Here is an 18,950-nt window from a genome sequence, read left to right as displayed (position 1 = left end):
TGGAGGACCCCGTTGGCCGACCCCTGTTTTTAATTTGGATAAGTGAAATCAATTGTTTGTCCCTAATAACACCTATGTGCAAATTTTCATCCCAATCCGATGTATAAAAACGTCAATATCACCAAAATATTGAAAATTTAATATGGACGACCCCTTTTGCCGGCCCCTTAGACTGAATTTGATACCTCAAATCGATTGCACGTCACTCAAAGCTATCGTGTACCAATTTTCAACTGAATATAATGTATGATAACGTCAATATAGCAAAAAGAGCGAACAGTTAATATGGACGACCCCTTTGGCTGACCCCTTACATACACCAAGACACCTGAAATCGATTCATCGTCTTTCAAAACATTCATGTGCAAATTTTCAACACGATCCGACAAAAAGTAACGTCAATATCGCGAAAACAATATTTGTCTTGTATGGACGACCCTCTTCAGAAGGGGTCATCCGAAAATCTGAAAACATTTTTCATCATTCCTGGTCCTAATGAGCATCCATGCCAAATTTCAGACCTCTAGCTCTTAAGACGGCTGAGTCTATAGAGGACAAACAAACAAACAAACAAACAAACAAACATACAGAAATTGCTTTTTATATATATAGATTACTCGTATCAATATACGGATTGTACCAAATTCGGTGCTTTTCGACTGATTAACTCTCGACATCTTAAAAAAACTGTTGTGGCTCCCTCTTCTCTTCTTATTCGTTTTCTGGGATCAAAGAGGGGTCTCAAATAACCGTAGAGTCTTTCTCCGTATCCAAATATCCTCCCATGCCAAATTTGGTTCCATTTGCTCGATTATTTCACCAGCCATGCAAAAAATTTTATGGGAGTCCCTCTCTCTTTACATTTCTCTAATGAAAGGTGAGAAGATCTTCAAACCATCTTGGAAACATTTCTTTCACCCAAATAACCTTGCTTGCCAAATTTAATTTCCCTCGTTTGATCAGTCATCGAGTATTGAGGAAATATGTATGGGAACCTTCCGTCTTCCTATGCTGCTAATGCAAATCTAGAATAGTTTTAAACAATCATAGAACCTTTTCACATATTCAAATATCCTCCAAAGCCAAGTTGGTCCCATTTGCTCGAATAGCTATCGAATTTTGCAACAAAAACTGTATGGATATCCCTCCTCCCTTTTATGAACCTCCATTGGTAAGAAAGAGGGGTCTCAAATAATCATTGAAACGTTTTTCGTATCTGAATGCCTTCCCATGCCAAATCTGGCTCCATTTGCTTGACTTATTCTCGACTTATGATAAAAATTGTAAAAAAGCCCCCCCCCCTCAAGCCTTCCCTATTTCTCCTCTTGAAAAAAGGAGGGGTACCAAACATTCATAGAAATATTTCTCGTACCCAAATCCCCTTCCTTGCCAAATTTAGTACCATTTGCTCGAATTGTTCTCAAGCTATGCTAACATTTCTTATTTGCTTTGGAGACCCCCTCGCCTCTTCGAGTAAGAGTGAGGGGTCTCAAACTGCAATAGGAACCTTCCCCGGCCTCAATAGAAAGGCTTGCGAAGTTTCAAGAAAATCCGTTCAGCAGTTTCCGAGTCAATAGGAAACAGACAAATAGACAGACAGACAGAAATCCATTTTTATAAATCCAATATCCTTGATATCTCGAAACTGGAATCTCTGACAAAGATCAAACTTCTACAAAAATGAACCAAAAGAAGCAAAAATCCAAAGTTTGTTAATTTTCAATACAAATTTACACATTTAAAGACATTTCCACCTTTTTTTTCAATTCGAACTTCGACTTCGAGGATATAATTTTTTTCATTTCAACCCCCATCAAATATCCAAATCCAAACCGCACTCCAGCTTTAAAATTACAACGCCTGATTGTTTGCAGCTGCTGAAGAAAACCTGGTACAAAATAGCAAAAATTTATGTATTTTTTTAAAAGAAATATCTAGCTTATTCATTATTGGTGCTTTTCCAAATTTTATATGAATGTTAATTGACTTCTCTTTTAACAAATTGCATTTTTAAATGTGCATTTATCGTAAATTTTCATTAAAAAATATATGAAATTCTCCGAGAAGTTTTTGGAATAGTAAAAAAATGACCTTTTTTGTCTTAGATTTGCGATGCTTCACGACACATACATATATATTTTCTCCTATAGCTCACAATAATTTATTAGCCTTTTATTTTAAGTTGGTACCTTTTTTTTTAATCCTTTCCAAATTGGAGAAAAAAAGTGATTTATTACAAGCTAGTATAGTTTTCATTCTCTTGCACGCAATCGATCTGTCAAAAATTAGTTTCGTATTCGCCAATTCACTTTTACAAACTAAATTTTAACAGCAAGTTCTCTCGTGTTGGGGGAAAGTGGTAGAAATTTCGACACTTGAAGCACATTTTGAAATTTTCCCAAGCAAAAATGTTTTATAAGATCTTTGGCCGTTGTATTTTTTACAGCACTGTTTCTATTCCAGCCGTATGTGATAGAAATATTGCTATTTTTGCATCACAGCATGCGAGAATACAACACGTGCGATGTACAAACTCTTGAAGGCCACGGATCTTGAAATGTTTTCGCATGGTAAAGTTTTCAAAATGTGCTGAAAGTGTTAAAATTTCAACCCCTTTCTTCCAACACCAATGAACTTGGTCTAAGAAAAAATATTGATTTTTGTGGAGAAACATAAGTGGTGCTATTCTTATTTCGCACTCAATTAAAACAATCGAAGATTCCCTTTAAACTTATAGCGTTTTATCCACTGGCAAAGAGGCAAACTTTTTCTTAATAAACAAACTAAATTGTCACCGCTTGCTTTTGGTTCAAAACTCGTGCAAAACTAGTGTACTTCTGAATCGATTAACGAACAAAATGACAGCAGATAGAGCAAAACTCGTGGAGAATGAGGTTGCCTCTGCTTATAAACGAAAACACTATTATTCATCCGTTGCCCAATTTAAAACAAATTTTAGAAGAAAATTTTGACGATTTACAATCATTCATACTTTAACAAATAATAAATATATTCTTTTTTATGTGCTTGATCTGGTAATCAATGTTGTTCATTGAAACATTCGGGAAAACTCCGGTACTACCAAGATGCCCAGAAATTGTGGAAAACCGACCGTTTTGGCCGGATTAACACCCAAAATCAAATAATAGAAAACTCAAAAGTTCATATGTTTTGAATTTTGCGTTCAAAAACGAGTATGATTGAGTTAGTTGCATTATAATAAACATACCATTTTTTGCTAGCTGAAATTTCAATTAGGTTTTTGGATAGGAAAATTTGAATTCAAATGCCGAATTTTTACCGGGAAAATGTGTATGGTTCAAGTTGTATGTCTTTGCAATCACCTTAAAGATCATTTATATCGTCAATTTGCCGTTTAGTATGGATTTTAGTTTCACCAGATTAGAGGCATAAAATTCGTTACTCTAAATAATTTCGTATAACGAAGAATTGTAAATACCTTTTGCAACATTTGCAATTTCTTCACTTCATTTCGAATTTCGAAATTGCATTTGCCAAACATTCTGAAATCTACCAATCGTCGCTCGATGTATAAATTCTGCGAATCCTGTCTGTTGAATCTTTATTATGTAAGTTCGCAACAATAGGCCCTGGGCTAAAGTTCACTTGCGGTTTTCGGGTTGTTTGTAAAATCACCATTGATCGATTGATTGGAAGAGTGGGATGCTGCCGTTGCTGCTGCACCCCTGGACTGGCCAGAAGCCCAAAATCTATGATGGGCAGATAATCTGGTTTACTTTGAGTCCTTATTTTCCTGCATTTCGGTATGGTTTCTCTTCTGAGCCGCCTTCACAGTTGTTATGATGAGCCATCATCCTTTCCTCTATACGGATAGAGAGGTTCAGTGAAAAAAAATCGCCGAAAGTTCATGTCCGAAATCATGTCGGTATCCATACAGAGATAAAGCTTATTGTCCAATACAAATCGTTCCCTTCGAAGGAAGGAGAAGCTCTCGGAATCACTTCTGATTCTGACCCAGTCTTACGGGAATGTGTGTAGTTTGTATGGGCCAAACAATGTCCCTTCTACTAGAACAAACATTTACCCAAGTTTTTGTTCGGGCGATGAAAGAAAACATGTGTTTTTGTGAATCGCTCTCATCAAGGCGGAATTGGGCGAGTGAGGCAGGACGTACATAGTAAGGGTATTACCTGGGTACGCTTCTTTGAAGTCCGGTAGCACCGAGTAGAACCCACCAATTGAAGTAGCGTCCTAATTTTTAAGCCAAGCTCTAATCCGTTAATCCGGTAACAAATCGGCTTGGTCAGAGCGAAACGATTTTTTTTTCCTTTTCTGGAAAGTTTTGGCCCAAATCTGCGAAACAAAACCTCACCGAATCAATATGGGGGCGGAAATCTTAAATGGAACAAGATGTTTACACATTTTTCTTTGAAAGCGGGTGCCGATTGTTATTGTTTCAGATGTTCTTAGCCGCAGGAAGAAAGCCTAAGATCATTAGCCATCATTAGGGGCTCAAATTAGGCTAAATATTTGCTAAACACACATGCCGATAGGTTTTTGTCTTTGGGCGATGGCCGGGAAACGGATTTTTTTTTTCTTAAATTCAGGAATAGCGAGAATCCTTCTGACTGACCCGGATGATGGTAAATGTAGATGATCCGGAAAAAGGTAGGATTTCCCTACTAATTGCCATTCTTTCAAAGGTAATTGTCTTGAATTTCAAGAATTATGAGAAAATAATCGAAGAATTCGGAGCAGAGATTGTCCCACACTGATCTCTTGCACTGAATCTTCTGTCATTTTGAAGAAAATTACAACTAGAATATACAGTGAGCCAAACAAGAATAGTACCACTAAATATTGAGATTTTTTTCTCGCGCTAGAGTTTTCACACAAAAATCTCGTCAATCTCAAATTTCGCTCAACGATTTCGTACTTTTTCTCTCACCGTCATATCCGTACACCTCTTGAATATGAGAACTAACTAATCACAGCAATCATGTATTTCACAACGAAAATAAACAAATAATTTAAAAAAAATCATGGAGCTTCACTGCGAGCGAAATCTTCAGGTAACTCTTGGAGTATTTAATTGTAAAATTTGATTTTGAAATAAACTTCTTTTCTAGATCCAATGAAACGTTAAAATCTACCACCAAGAAGATTTGCAGGAAAGACTGTCAGGTTCTACCAATAAATTTTCTCTATCGAAAAATGTAAGTTCAGATTTAGCTTAACACAGTGTTTTTTTTTCTATTTTCATACATTTCTAGCATCAAGAATTAAATAGTATTCTGGACTCATGATTACGACTGTGTATGGGTCGAAGAGATACGGGAGATGAAGATGGTGATAGTGGTTAGAATCTGTTTCCAACGGACACGATAACAAATAAATTAAAGAACTGGAAGAATAATCTTATTTATTTTCAAAACCAAAATGTTTGATAATATGACCAAATCCCTTAAAAATTCCTGCTACAATTCAAAGAATGGCTATGAAATGAACACTGTTAAAGTCTAAAACCACCAGAAAACTTATTATCGTCTGGTAAAATATTTCACCAAGGCCACGAATCGATCCAATAAATATTTGTCTGTTTCTTGATTTTTACACCATTTATTACTATCCGGGCCCAATTTTTCAAAATCTGAAATATTTGTGCACTTCCATGGAAATTAATTGCAAGCGAATCTAGTTATTCAAGAAAATCACCATATGTGTATATACACATTTTATCATTATCCAACAAAATACATTGCCTTCTTGAATTTTGTTGTCTCAGAGCTTCGACTTCGCTTACGGGAAATAGTGTAAACAATTAAAGAATTTTTTTAAATAATTTTTTGTTTCACCCTTTGTTTCGAAAATGAATTAGGGATTTTAATGTTAATGCCAATTTCTTTCTTCATTATATAGATAGAGAAAGTTAAACTATCCAACTACCCAACTAACGTTCCACAAAATTTGAAGTCTTTACAAGTATTCCCGCAAAAAGGGTAATTTGGAATTGCTTAAATAAATTTACTGTATCTTTGACAATTATCATTGAAAAATTTTCATAAAAAATTTGATCTCGTACCCGGCCAAATTTCATCAAAAGTGCCGGGTAGAAAATGAGGTTCATTATAGTTCAATGTCATCAATTCTTTCACAAAATGATCAAAAGAATGATTTAAATTGATAGAAACTTCATACGTGCTTTGATTAGAAATAGAAATTGTCCCAACAGAACTGGTATTTAAATACAAGAGCGAGTATAATACTCGCTTTAATTGTGTTCAAATATTCAGCAGGTTATTTCTTAAACTCTGTTCTTCTTATTTTGAAACTTATTTATTTCGAAACAAAGTGTGAATTAAATTTCTATCAATTTACATACAACATTCTTTGTGATAAATCTTGATTTTTTGAGAGAAAAAACCGAGAAAACATTGATTACTATATTTTCTATACAAACAACCGTCCATAAATGAATGAAATCGTCTGTTGGGCGACAGTGAACCTCATTGTGTGAATCAATTTTGAAGAAACTTGGCCAGGTACTAGATCGAACATTTTTAAAATTTTGAACTGAATTTCAAGGGTTTTCAATGAAAATAGTCAAAGATACAGTGGTTCAGTGAAGCAACTCTGATTTTTTTTTACGGGAAAGCCTGTATCTTTGTTACCAGTTCTTGTAAAGACTTCAAATTTTGTAGAACATTAGTTAGATAGCTTAACTAAATTGTATGAAAAAATCATGAAACCGAACGAAAAATGGCAGCTTGTCAAATTTGGAAGAGAGTGCGCAGCTTCACGCGATTTCATTATTTTTTTAACGCAACTTTAAATTATATTTTTGAATCTATCCTTCGGTTCCGATTCTGCATCCGAATTTTCGATATGATTTTTTTCGAATTTTTAAACCAACCGAAAACTTGCATACATATTTTTATTACATCAGTAGCTGATCCCGTACGAACTCCTTTTCGCTTTAAACTTTTAATATTTTCACGATGCATTTTCGGGTGAATAATCAAGCAATTATTGCAAAAAACATTGAACAGTTGATAAGGACGATCCCTTTTTCTGTCGTTTGCTGTTAAATTCGAAATCAGCAATCTATTGACCGTTTCAAAAAAGTCCCGTAGAAGATTTTTCGTCTTAATACATTAAGTACCGCGATAAAATTGAAGCCAAAGTACTGTTGGTTTAAAAATATTTTTAGAACAATCATCCATTTTTTTTAAATAAATATTTTTAAAATTCAGTTAGGTGTCTGGGGTAAAATACAACAAAATCCGTTCAAAGAAACACCTTGTAAGTCTCGTTTCCATGTGCTGGAATATGAATGTTTTGCATCACGCGTTTGTAAAAATTTAAATTCCGTTCATCCAAACATTTATTTCTATTTCAGCTTGTAGAATTTTTCGTAATATTATTTAACCCCTAAATGTATGCAGTATCCTTATTTTCAGAAAAAATGTGAAAATTAGTTTTAGAGACCAAAAATTACTGCAATTGGTGTTCTCATGCGTAATGGTCTTCAAGGCATCGCAAATATATTAAAAACTATAAATTTTCATAGGTGCTTATAAGATTTTTCATTAAAAACAAAGTTTGTTGTAAGTTACCCCGTTTTCTAAGGAGGGTGAAAATAGCAAGCGTTTAGAAAATTAAAAATAACTTAAGAAACCAATATTTTTTTCTAACTACGCCAATTTGATGTCCGATCATCTTTAAAACTTTTGATGCATAAGGGGTACGTTTAACTGTGAACATAAGTTTTTTAGAAGCCATTGAAGTTGAAAATTGTTGCATGTTGCCCCACTAATTCTACTGAATCAAAGTAATCAAAGATTCCTTCTTGAGAGTTCTGATAGCGGTATTTCGATAACGACTTCCGATATCTCAAACGCTCACTGAAGAAGATAGTAAGCTGCTATCAAATACCGCTATCTGAACTTTTCTTATATGTACCGTGGTTGAATTAAAAGAAATTTTTCGATTTGATTCAATTGGACTGTTAATATGGTCAGCCTTTTTTTCCTGCCTCTTACACAAAATTTTTAAGCTAAGATCGATTGTCGTTCTTCAAAACCACCGCGCCCAAATTTTCAAATCTATAAATTACATAATAACGTCAATATCGCAAAAACATTGAACTGTTCATATAGACTTCCGCTTTTGCCGACCCAGTGACGCAAAACAAGCATTTTACAGCAATCTGTTTGAAAACGCTAGCATTAGAAATAGGTGCAAATACTTGAATTCCTTATGTGGCAACCAAGTTGATGAGCATGATACATCGAAACTGCTTCTTTAGCTACAACTTGCACCTACTATAAACAGCCAGAGAAATACCAACCGATTTGGAACCCTACAACATCTACGAAATTCAACTTTCCTGGAACCAACAACCGGACAAGAGGTGACACGATGTAAAGCTCTCGAGCTTAATAGAAGCTTCCTTACTAGCAGTGGTCAAGTTGTGTCCATAAATAAATGGATAACGTAGCAGAGATCGAGCGTTAAAAGTGGGGGTACCATGAGGATGCAATATTGGACCCCTTCTTTTTCTGACATATGTGAACGATCTGCAAAATCTGAATTTGAACGGAAAACCGCGTCTTTTTGCAGATGACACATCTTTGTTCTACACCGGGAATGGTTCCACCGCAATAATCGGAAGTATGCGCGTTGGCATGGAATTTCTTAGAAGTTTACTTCGATGTAAATCTACTATCATTGAATCTTACGAAATCATAACACATTTTGATTTTTTCCACACTCAGAAGACCAGAACAAATGTATGGCGATCGTATAGTAGATTCAGTACCAATCGAAAAGGTAAACAACTTTACATAACCCGGTCTAGATGTGTAGGAATCAATTTGTTCTGCCGCTTCAGTTCGCATTGATCGCGTTCGAGAATTCGCTCTCACTTTGTCATCGGCCTTAGCTTTGTTATACTAAGCGTTTGTACAGTCAAAACTACAGGGGAACCAGGGGTACAGTAGCTAATACCCATATGAAAAAAAACTACAAACTGCTCAGAACCGTTGTCTCAAGGCCGTATACAACCGCCTGTAGACTGTTAACTCGACATTACCAGGCTCTTAGAGAGTGTCAGGCGTTGTCAATAATACACTCTCATTTGAATGATCAATTGTCTCATCACAACGAGCAACTTAACCATGCTGCGTAACTCAGCAACGTTATCAATAAGCTGACCAAACAGTGAAATGTGACGGAAAACGTTCCTTACCATGGCAAACATCTTTATAATTTACTCCCTTCGACAATCAGGGAAGAAAGAATTCCTATCAAATTTAAAACCCTATCACCAACCGCCACCAAACCACCCTCTGAACCTTTACCGAAATTGGTTTATTCCAAAGTTTATTTTAAGAATAACTTTCCAAAACATTTGCATAAAACGACCAACATGTGATTAAATAGTCAAAGTTCACCCGAATAAAGTTGAAGAAAAGTTTGAATAATGTTTCAACTTTTCCAAAAAAAAAATGTTATCTTTGTTATTCATAATAAATTTTTTTTTACTATTTTGAGTACAACCATGTTTCCCTACTGCTAATGGCGGTTACTACATATTATGCGAAAGTGTTCCTGTGACTGATAAGACAACTTATCTAATCAATGCATGTTGGGGGTAATAAAGGGTGATACGGTCAAAATTTGGTCAAGGGAAAACGCGTGTAAATCGGTGAAATCGTTTATTTAAAAAAATCAAATTAAATTTCTTTTTCAAGTTTAATTAATATAATATTCAGGAAAAATATTCAGTTAGGCTTCCGCTTTTCCAAATCCGAATTGCCGGGCCTTACGTTTAACCCCAGATTTTTTACAGCCACCTTGTCCACCTTCTTCCAGTTTGCCAGTTTGCCTTGAACTGCTGCTCGTCCTTAGCAGTTTTTTTGGTCTTCTTTAGGTTCCGCTTGACAATAGCCCAGTATTTCTCAATTGGGCAGAGCTCTGGCGTGTTGGGAGGGTTCTTGTCCTTGGGAACCAACCACCTGCACGTTGTTGGCGGCGTACCACTCCATGGCCTTTTTACCGTAATGGCAAGATGCCAAATCCGGCCAAAACAGTACGGAACAACCATGCAAGTAATTGAGTGTTTTTTGTTTCCTATTCGAATGAACTTTAAAAGTTAAACAAATTTCAGCTGTTATGAAGGTTTTATATGGATAAGAAAGTGGAATAAGAGAGTCTTTTCGTATGCCCCCCTCATATTTGTAAAATGCCTCTATCCCAAAATAACAGGTCAAATAGAATAAATATATGATTTTTATCATTGAAACTTCGAATCTAAGCTCTAATTAACATCTAAAGAGAGAATTGAAGATCTCAAAGGAGATTGGTTTTTATGAATGAATTGCTTCCATAATAATAACCTCATCATTTGTTTAGTTTCATAAAATTATAAAACACATAGATTTTTATAAAACTTCGACTGTGTCGTATAAAAGTTTTCAGTTCCTAGCATTTTCAATGAAATTATATAGAAATATTACCAGAAAAACAGATAGTTTGCCCAAAACAAAATCGTTTTCTCGAAAACTGAAGGAGAATTTAACTTAAAAATTGCTCCAATGTATAGAAAACAGATGCCTGCTCATGTCTTTATAGTTTTTATAGACATATTCGATTCGATGAAATATTTGATAAAATCAGTATTCTGCTTAAAAGGCGCATAAAGTCTGCTTCTCCCCAATTGGTCATTTTTTGTCAATTTTACTGTGAATGGTCATTTTTCGGATTAAGCAAGTCTCTTGACATATTTTTAACTGGAATTTATTTTCGTTTGTTTGAATCATCATAAATTTGAAACATTCTATTACACTTAATCTCTTATAATATATCCTATACGTTCTATTTTCACTATTGTACATATAAATTCGTTCTCATGTCCTTCTCTTCGCTGCTTGTACACGCGTGATTTTTTTTTCGTTTGTGGTCGTGTGTCACGTGTGCATCTCTACTTGATAGGTACATTCAGCATCATCATCATGTTCTATAGTTATTTCTTTACTCTTACCGTAGAGAGAAAAAACATCTACTTAGCTTACAACGTAATTAATTCACAGCGAGATCTACTGGTTCGATTGAAAAGATTAAAAAAAATGGGAAAAAAATCACTGCGCGCTCTGTTAATTGATTCTCCTTGGGGAAAGGGGGTTCGCCTTGTTCGCTTTTAATCACTCATTCAAATCACTGGCTCTCAAGAAAGCTCTGCTTCTTCGATTTAAGATTTGCTTTTTGCTTTCTAACCTTAGTTAGGCAGGTAGGTATTCCGAAAGTATTGCACTGGTTGGTTGGTTCTAACGCCTTGCTGTGTGACGTTAACATCTCTTTCCTTGGAACTTGTCCCCGGTATGTGGGGGAAAAGTCGGAAGAGTGTATCCGTCTTGGTTCTGCCGCAGTTTGGTCCCGTTTTAACGCAGGTTACAGGTAACGTAAAAGTGGTTAATTAATCAGTATGCTCTTGGTCAGACTGGTCAATTGATGTTCCTGCTGTTGTTGTTGCTGTTGGAGAAATGTGGCAGCTGGTGCCGTCGGGGAATCGGCGTTGGTTCCGTTGGGCGAATTTTGATATTGGCTGAAATAGTGCTGCTGGTACTTTTGTCAGAATACTTTGCCGATGAAGGGAGCGTCCAGCCGAGAAGATCCTCGTCCGGAAGTGGGCATCAGAAAGGGGCTGCTGTAGTCTCCGGATCGGAGGGCCGCTGCGGCCACGGCCGAATGATGGAGATTTGAGAGGGTTGAAAGCGGAGAGCCAGATAGGGCTGCTAGGGAGCTGGTGGCCGATGTGCTTGGTGAAGTCCATGGATTACTGGAGGGACTTTGAGGCGGGGCTGGTTGTTGAGAGCGGGATTGTTGTTGCTGTTGACGCTTTAGACTGGAGCTAACACTGACGTCGTGCAACTTTCGCATGTGCTTCTTGAGGTCGAAGTTGCGGCAGAATCCTTTGGCGCAGATTTTGCAGGTAAAGGGTTTCTTATCGTTATGGGTATGCATGTGAAAGGTAAGATTGTAGATCTGGTGAAACGCCTTGTTGCAAATGCTGCATTTGTAAGCTTTGTTGCCACTATGCGTGAGACGGTGATTCTTGTAGTTTCCCTTCTGATGGAAACCTTTGCCACAATACTCACAGACGTAGGGCTTGAATCCGTTGTGGATCCGGGTGTGGGTGTTGAGGGTGGACGATCGGTTGAAGGCTTTCCCACACGTTTGGCATTTGTGTGGTTTCTCCGAGGTGTGGATGATTTTGTGCCGGCAGAGGGTGGACGCCTGGCGGAATCCTTTGCCACAAATCTTACAGATGAATGGGCGGGCTCCGGTGTGGACTGGCATGTGCCGGGTCAGATTGTAGTGGGCATTGAACACCTTCCCGCATTCTGGACAGGCAAACGTCTTCTGTTTGCCATCTGCCGCCGGATTCGTAGAACCAGTAGAATTGGTTGAACTGTTCAATTCGTTGGACGATGAAGACGATGATGAAATATTTAAACTAGACTTCTTGTTGGAATGCTGATGATGATGGTGATGGTGATGATGATGATGCTGATGAGGTGGATTCACAGGATGTGATGATGGCGGGGACAAAGCCGAAGCTTCAAGATTTCTCAACGCACTTCCCGTCGGAACATAGTGATGCAGGCCCGATGCGTTGCTACCACTTGCGGCGGCACTTAGTAAAGAAACCGGATGTTGCGTCAACGCAGCGTACTGAGCGGCAGCTGCGGCACACATCAGCTGACCAGGATAGTACAGCAAAGGATACTGACTCAATAGATCCTGGTGACGATTGGCAACAAACTGATGCATCGAGCTAGGAACATACTTCTTGAATGCCGAATCATAGGCGTTCATTCCGGATCCTGTCTCATAACCGGGACTCGACGCCGTCGACGGAGGACTCGTCGACTGAGGTTTCCTCTTCAACTCCGGCTCATCATCCACAATCGGTTCACTATCTTCATCCTCCTCCTGCTCGCTTCTTCCCATAATATTGGCAATAGAAAACTTCAACGCACCACCGCCGGTTCGCTGCATTTTAATCGCCGGCTTCTGGTCCACTTCCGATTCCACCACTATGCTACGGTTTGCTGACTCCATCGTTGGGCTCTTCGAAGTCAATGGTAATCCTGGAGGGCTACAAGGCGGCTGCATACCACGTGGACTCTGGAAGAAAGAACGGATAGAAAAAACAAACCATCAGAATCACTGATTCCCGAAAAAAAAAATCTTAAAATTTCGAAAGGCTGGGAGAGGAAAATTTCATCAGGCGCCGCTGGATGCCACCTTAACGAGGGAACGAGGGGGCCCGGATCCATATTGAATTGAATTGAATTTGGTTCTTTCAATTTCAGCTTTTGATTCCGGGAAAGGGGTTAAAAGTCATTGTTCAACCCGAATAACCCCGGGAAGAATAAAACGATTGACACCGATGATGGTTGCGATTTGCCCATGGATGGTTCTTTTAATAGTGGAAGGTTAATTAAATTTAAGTCTGAGTGGAATGAATAGAAAATTCAGGTATTTTAACGTGTGAATTCCCTTTCTTCGTTTGCAAGGGTCAATTTTGTAATGCGCGACATCGGGAGCTCTCATTGTTCATTGAAAGTACATCGAAAATTCTGTATTTTGAACTGTTGACAAAATAGAATTTCAGGCGATGAATTGTTTGAACAAGTTTTAGGCACACGCCCATACTATTGTGTGAGACTGCTAGCATTAAATTATGTTGATGGTAAACGATATATTACGTTTTTGTGCATATGCTTGATGTTAGAATATCAAAGCAAAGGGTTATCGATTGGGATAATGATTTTAAGATCAAAACTGATTGCAAGACACCAACCTCTTTTTTTAAGCAGGTTATGTAATGCCATCTGCAGCTCTTAAAATTCACACACTTAAAGTAAGTTCACTGGTGTTGAGAAAAAGTGGTAGAAATTTTGTCACTTTTTGTACATTTTGAACATTTTTCCATGCAAAAACATTTTCAAGATGTGTGGCTTTCAAGTTTTTTAACAACACGTATTGTAGTTTCGCATGCTGTGATGCAAAAATAGTAATATTTCTATCACATATGGCTGAAATAGAAACAGTGCTGTAAAAAATACAACGCCCAAAGATCTTGAAAACATTTTTGCATGGTAAAATTTTCAAAATGTCAAAATTTCTACCACTTTTCCCAACACCATTGAATTTGCTCTTATGAACATTTAAAATATAATGAATATTTTATTTTCTTTCACTTTTTTTCTATGAACTGTGGTTGAATTCCCACGTGTTTTCGTCTAAATTTTGAATGCAGTTTACTTAAGTTATAAAAAGTTCTGATCAAGTTAGAGAAGCTCGTTTATATTAGATTTGTACATAAGATTCTCCGCCTTTATCAGCTAAGAATTATTGCCTAGTTCAGAGCGTTCTATTTCGAATGATAAACTATTCAAAATCATCAATCGAATGGTAAATCATTCAAAAACTGTTTAAAATTAATGGATACATTTCCATTCTAGCAAGTCATCTTTTGGTCATTCAAAATTAATGAAGACTTGTCATCTTGCAAGCCATCGTTTTCAATTAAAATTAGCCAAACCCAATCAGGATGTGTCCTCTTGCAAGCCACAGTTTGATCAAAACTATTTAAAATCAACAGTCCCTTTTTCAAGTTAATACCAGAACTGTATGTAGTCAAAATACTATAAGGGACTTTTTAGCAAGTCAACTTTTAATCAAAACTATTAAAAAATAATTGTGAATTGTTTTTTTTTTTAATTAATGGGGACTTGTCCTCTAGAAAGCCATTTTTCAAGTTAAAAAAAAGAGAATTTTCTACCCTTCTTTTGAAATGAAGTCCAGAAAATCAATCAAAGCCATCTGTGTTTTTTAATCGAACAAATAATATCAATAACAACTTGTCCTCTGACAAGTTATAGTTGATTCAAAACTGTTTTAAATTTAATTTTGGTGGCCATAATTTTATCAAACTTTTAAAAATTAAAGGGGTCTTAAGCTTTTGAAATGCCCAACGTTTCGACCATTTTTGGTGGAAGGTCTCAAGGAAATTATCTGTTTGTTGTTATTATCCATTGAAGTTTTGACCAAGGTTCATAGGGAATATCATAGATTCCATTTTTCGAAAAGCGAGTTGAAGTTGAAATACGACCGTTCAAAAATTGGATGAAAAATTGTAATTTTCGCCGATTAAAGCAAAAAGCAGCGATGACTGGATTCCTGAACGCTGAAAAAAAAAACGAAATTCACAATAACAACGGACGGATTACTTGAGAAAGACCACCAAAAATGGTCTAAACTTCGGTCATTTCAAAAAATTTGATAAAATCTTTAGAAGAAAGAAGAGCTAAAAATAATCACAAATCATCAATAACCAAGAAAAATCATAGAAACCTAATGTCAAAAAAGGTCCCTAATAAAAAAAATCATGCCAAAAAATCATATAAAAATCTATAACTTTGAACTATTAATATGGTTAAATTTTTCTTTCTAAAGTATATATTTATCAGAAGTTTTCAAAGTTGGATTCAATAATTTCATATTTTGCTGCAATACAGTTAAAAAGAAGTGATATGTAGGAGAGAATGGGGATACTTGATCCCCGGGGACACTTGATTCCTCAGATATATCTCGAAACTAGAATGTCTCACATAGGTCAAATGGTCTAGAATTCTTTTCCAAATAGATCAAAACAACAAAGCTGTTATCTCAAAAAAAAATTTTAAAGTTTATTTTTTGAGTTATTGTACTTTGTTTGAAAAATCTAACAAAATGTTACTTTTAGAGCTTTTTTTATCATTTCAAAATATTGCCCACACGAAATATTTATTTCAATATGCCAATCGTTAGATCTTTATATGAACTTGTTAATGCCACATTTTCAAAGCAATAGTAAATTCTCAACTTTTTTTAAGAAAATGATAATATTTTTCATTTTCGAGTGCAAAATGATATATTTTTCTTCTGAGTGAATGTTGATCATTGAATAGCATGAAATTATTAATATTTATTCAATGACTTTTATTTATTCAATAATTTGCTGATAAAAGAGACTCAAAAATTGCTTTTATATGAAAATTAGAAAATTGCGCCTTTAATTATGCAATGAATATAGGGTAGTAGACAAACTTTAATAAATCGTTTTGTCTGAAACTTATAAACTGCGAAATGAAAGCCAATATGGCCAAAAAAAGTCATTGGAACTTTTATCTTTAGATGTTGCATGATTTTTATCAAAGCTTAGGGCACCCTGAAAAAGATTAAGACTCCTTTAACTTTCAATTCAACGCTTCTAGCTCATCTACAGTTTCATGTATTGTCTTTCGCAACATTTAAACTTGAATTTACAAGCTTTTTCCAAAAAGATATGATGAAGAAAATAAAAAAAAGGATCAAGTATTCCCATTCTCCCCTGACCTTAATATTTGAGTTTCGACTTTCTTCAATAACCGTTTCTGGACGTTTATGAAGAAAACTCCAGGCAAATTTAAAAACAAAAAAATAAGAAAGTCAAAGAAAAATTTCACATAGTTTCCAAGAAAGCTGAAGTTAGAAGCTACACGTTGCAGATATGGAAATATATATTTTTTGGAATTTTTTTAAGATCATGACCACATAAAATGTAAAAAAAGGTGAATGTACGCAAAATCTAGTAAAAAGTTGAATTAAAGTGCGAGAAAATCTGAGAAATTGTAAATTGACAAAAAGTTCGAAAAACAGCTACCTTTGAAAATTTCTTAAACAATTCTGTATTTCGTATTTTGAAAATCTAAAAATGCTTAATTGTGCTAAATTACGTCAATTTTTCAATCCTTTTTCAAAATTTATCTGTAATGACTTAAACAATTCTGATGGATCATTGACTGAAAAGTTCGGTTTTTACACCACTTTTTTACATTTTTTGTAACCATTTTCTTAATAAATTTCAAAAAATTATATAGCTATCCGTATATCCGTATAGCTTCTAACTTCAGCTTTCGAGAAAAACATGCGATTTTTTTAGACTTTGAATAACGAAAAACTGAAGTGTTGAGGTGAATAATGTCTGAGAAATATATTTGAGTTACATTACGATGTTTTCAAAACTACAAATTCGGTAAAACACGGTTGAAAAAACAAGAGAGGTACAGCGGGTTTTATTCCGAATGCACCCGAATAAAGTTATAAGTCGCCAAACTTCTAATAGGGTCATATTGACACTCAAGAGCGGATTAGGTAAAATATACTGTTTAGAAAGTATTAAAAGGTACAACAAATTTTGTTGGAATTTTATGCGTTATCAGGTTTGGCATGGATTAAATGTTACCGATATTGATTGGATCACAGATTTGGTGCAATCAGCCATAATGTAAGGTTGATTCAACTATTCTGGATTTCTCTATTGGGCATTGCTTAGACAACTCGATGCAAGGTTGAATTGAATATTTCATAGATTTGGGTCACTATTAAATTGTTTGATAATTTAATCATCCTCGGCTAAATTATTATCTACTCTGATCCTGAATCTACAGTATTTCATGCTCAGAAAAAAAAGTATGGTCGAATTAGCCTGAAAAAGGGGTTCTGATCGTTGACTAAACAACGATAAACCAGCTAAACTTTATTTTCGTTACACACACCCTTCCACAATTCATATTCGAAGATTTTACATTTCAAGTGGCCAAGTATGACACTATTCATGCATGTTAATCAATTTTTAAGTTGAGCGAAGATTTCCGTTCAAAAGCAAGAATTTTTTTTAAAAAGATCGTTACAACAAGCATTAAAACTGTAGGTTAATGTAATCAATAAATCAATCAATTTTTGAATTGTGTTCTAGAAAAAATGTAACAAAAACCTCGAGATACTTACAAAATAAACCATGTTGCCCTGCCGGAGCCGAGATGTTGTTGAAGCGTCGGACGTTCAAGCGTCGGGAACTCTTAATCGAGAACACAAAAAAGTTCCTCGAAAAGTTCCTCCCAAACAGTGCTGTTAATCCGTAACCTTCGTATGTTGAATAACGTTGATGAAGTTGATGGGCTGCGATGTGTTAAAATCCACTCAATTCACTCAGATTAAAAGTTTCCTTCTTCTTCGACCAACAAAAAAAAACGTTCCGGTTCTCTAACTGTTTTAGCTAGTATCGCACATATTGTGATTCCCAGTCAAAGTTGATTACACACTTCGAGATTGGTCGATTATCCTCGTTCAAACTAACACTCAACTCCTCAATTTATTGTTTTCTCTGCTGCTACTCGAAAGGTGCCAAATGCGGGTGCTTCTTCTCAATTAATGGGTGTATAAATTAATTCAATTGATTGCGGCGTCGTCGGCACTTGGTTCAAGAAGCTGGCACTCGTCGAAAACTCTAGCTTCGTTTAAATTGGGGTTTCTTCCTTATACGCTCCCGTGTAAGGAACACTCTACATATATCCACCTTCTACAGATAAGGTCTGTTCATTCCGTAAACTTTTCCTCACTGGGTACGGTCTTCGTTCACGACTGCTGACTACTGACTGGTGGGGTGAGTTGGTGCTCGGTGCGTGAAAGTGGTACACTTTTGCACAATTCCTGCACCGCACATCCGATCCGGAGAGTAGTTCACTTTGCACTTTGTGTGTGGGGATCGAACAACTTGAGATTCGCAACGTACAATTGGCGCCCGGTAAAGTGTGCAACCGGTTCGACAGTTGAAACTGGTCTGAGCAAACAACGGCACCGGATCCGAACTGATAGGGTCGGTCGACGAGCTGAAGTCTCAACAAATCTCAGCAAGCTGGGGTGTTCCTTTCTGTTCTTTTGCACATTGGGAAAACTCCTAACGCCAGAGCGAGAAGGCCTATGTATGTGCGATGTTTTTCTGCGACTGGCAAGCTGCCGACGTACGGACGGATTCAGTCAGCTGCCACCGCACCGGTATTATGCTCTTATCCTTTTTTTGTCGGTGCTTCTCC

General features: G+C 36.3%; 1 protein-coding gene across 1 annotated transcript; it reads right to left on the bottom strand.

Moving 5' to 3' along the window:
- Positions 1–10,781: 10,781 nt before the first annotated feature.
- LOC129744929 (fez family zinc finger protein erm) lies at positions 10,782–18,704 on the bottom strand. Its single transcript, XM_055737691.1, has 2 exons — positions 17,866–18,704; positions 10,782–13,173 (listed from the first exon to the last, which is right to left on the bottom strand). Exons 1-2 carry the CDS (start codon positions 17,875–17,877, stop codon positions 11,614–11,616), a joined length of 1,572 nt encoding a protein of 523 aa, XP_055593666.1. The 5' UTR covers positions 17,878–18,704; the 3' UTR covers positions 10,782–11,613.
- Positions 18,705–18,950: the final 246 nt, after the last annotated feature.

This window comes from Uranotaenia lowii, chromosome 2 (genome assembly GCF_029784155.1).
Source record: "Uranotaenia lowii strain MFRU-FL chromosome 2, ASM2978415v1, whole genome shotgun sequence".
NCBI lineage: Eukaryota > Metazoa > Arthropoda > Insecta > Diptera > Culicidae > Uranotaenia > Uranotaenia lowii.
The sequence above is the reverse complement of the archived record's forward strand: the minus strand, read 5'-3'. Positions and strand labels throughout refer to the sequence as shown.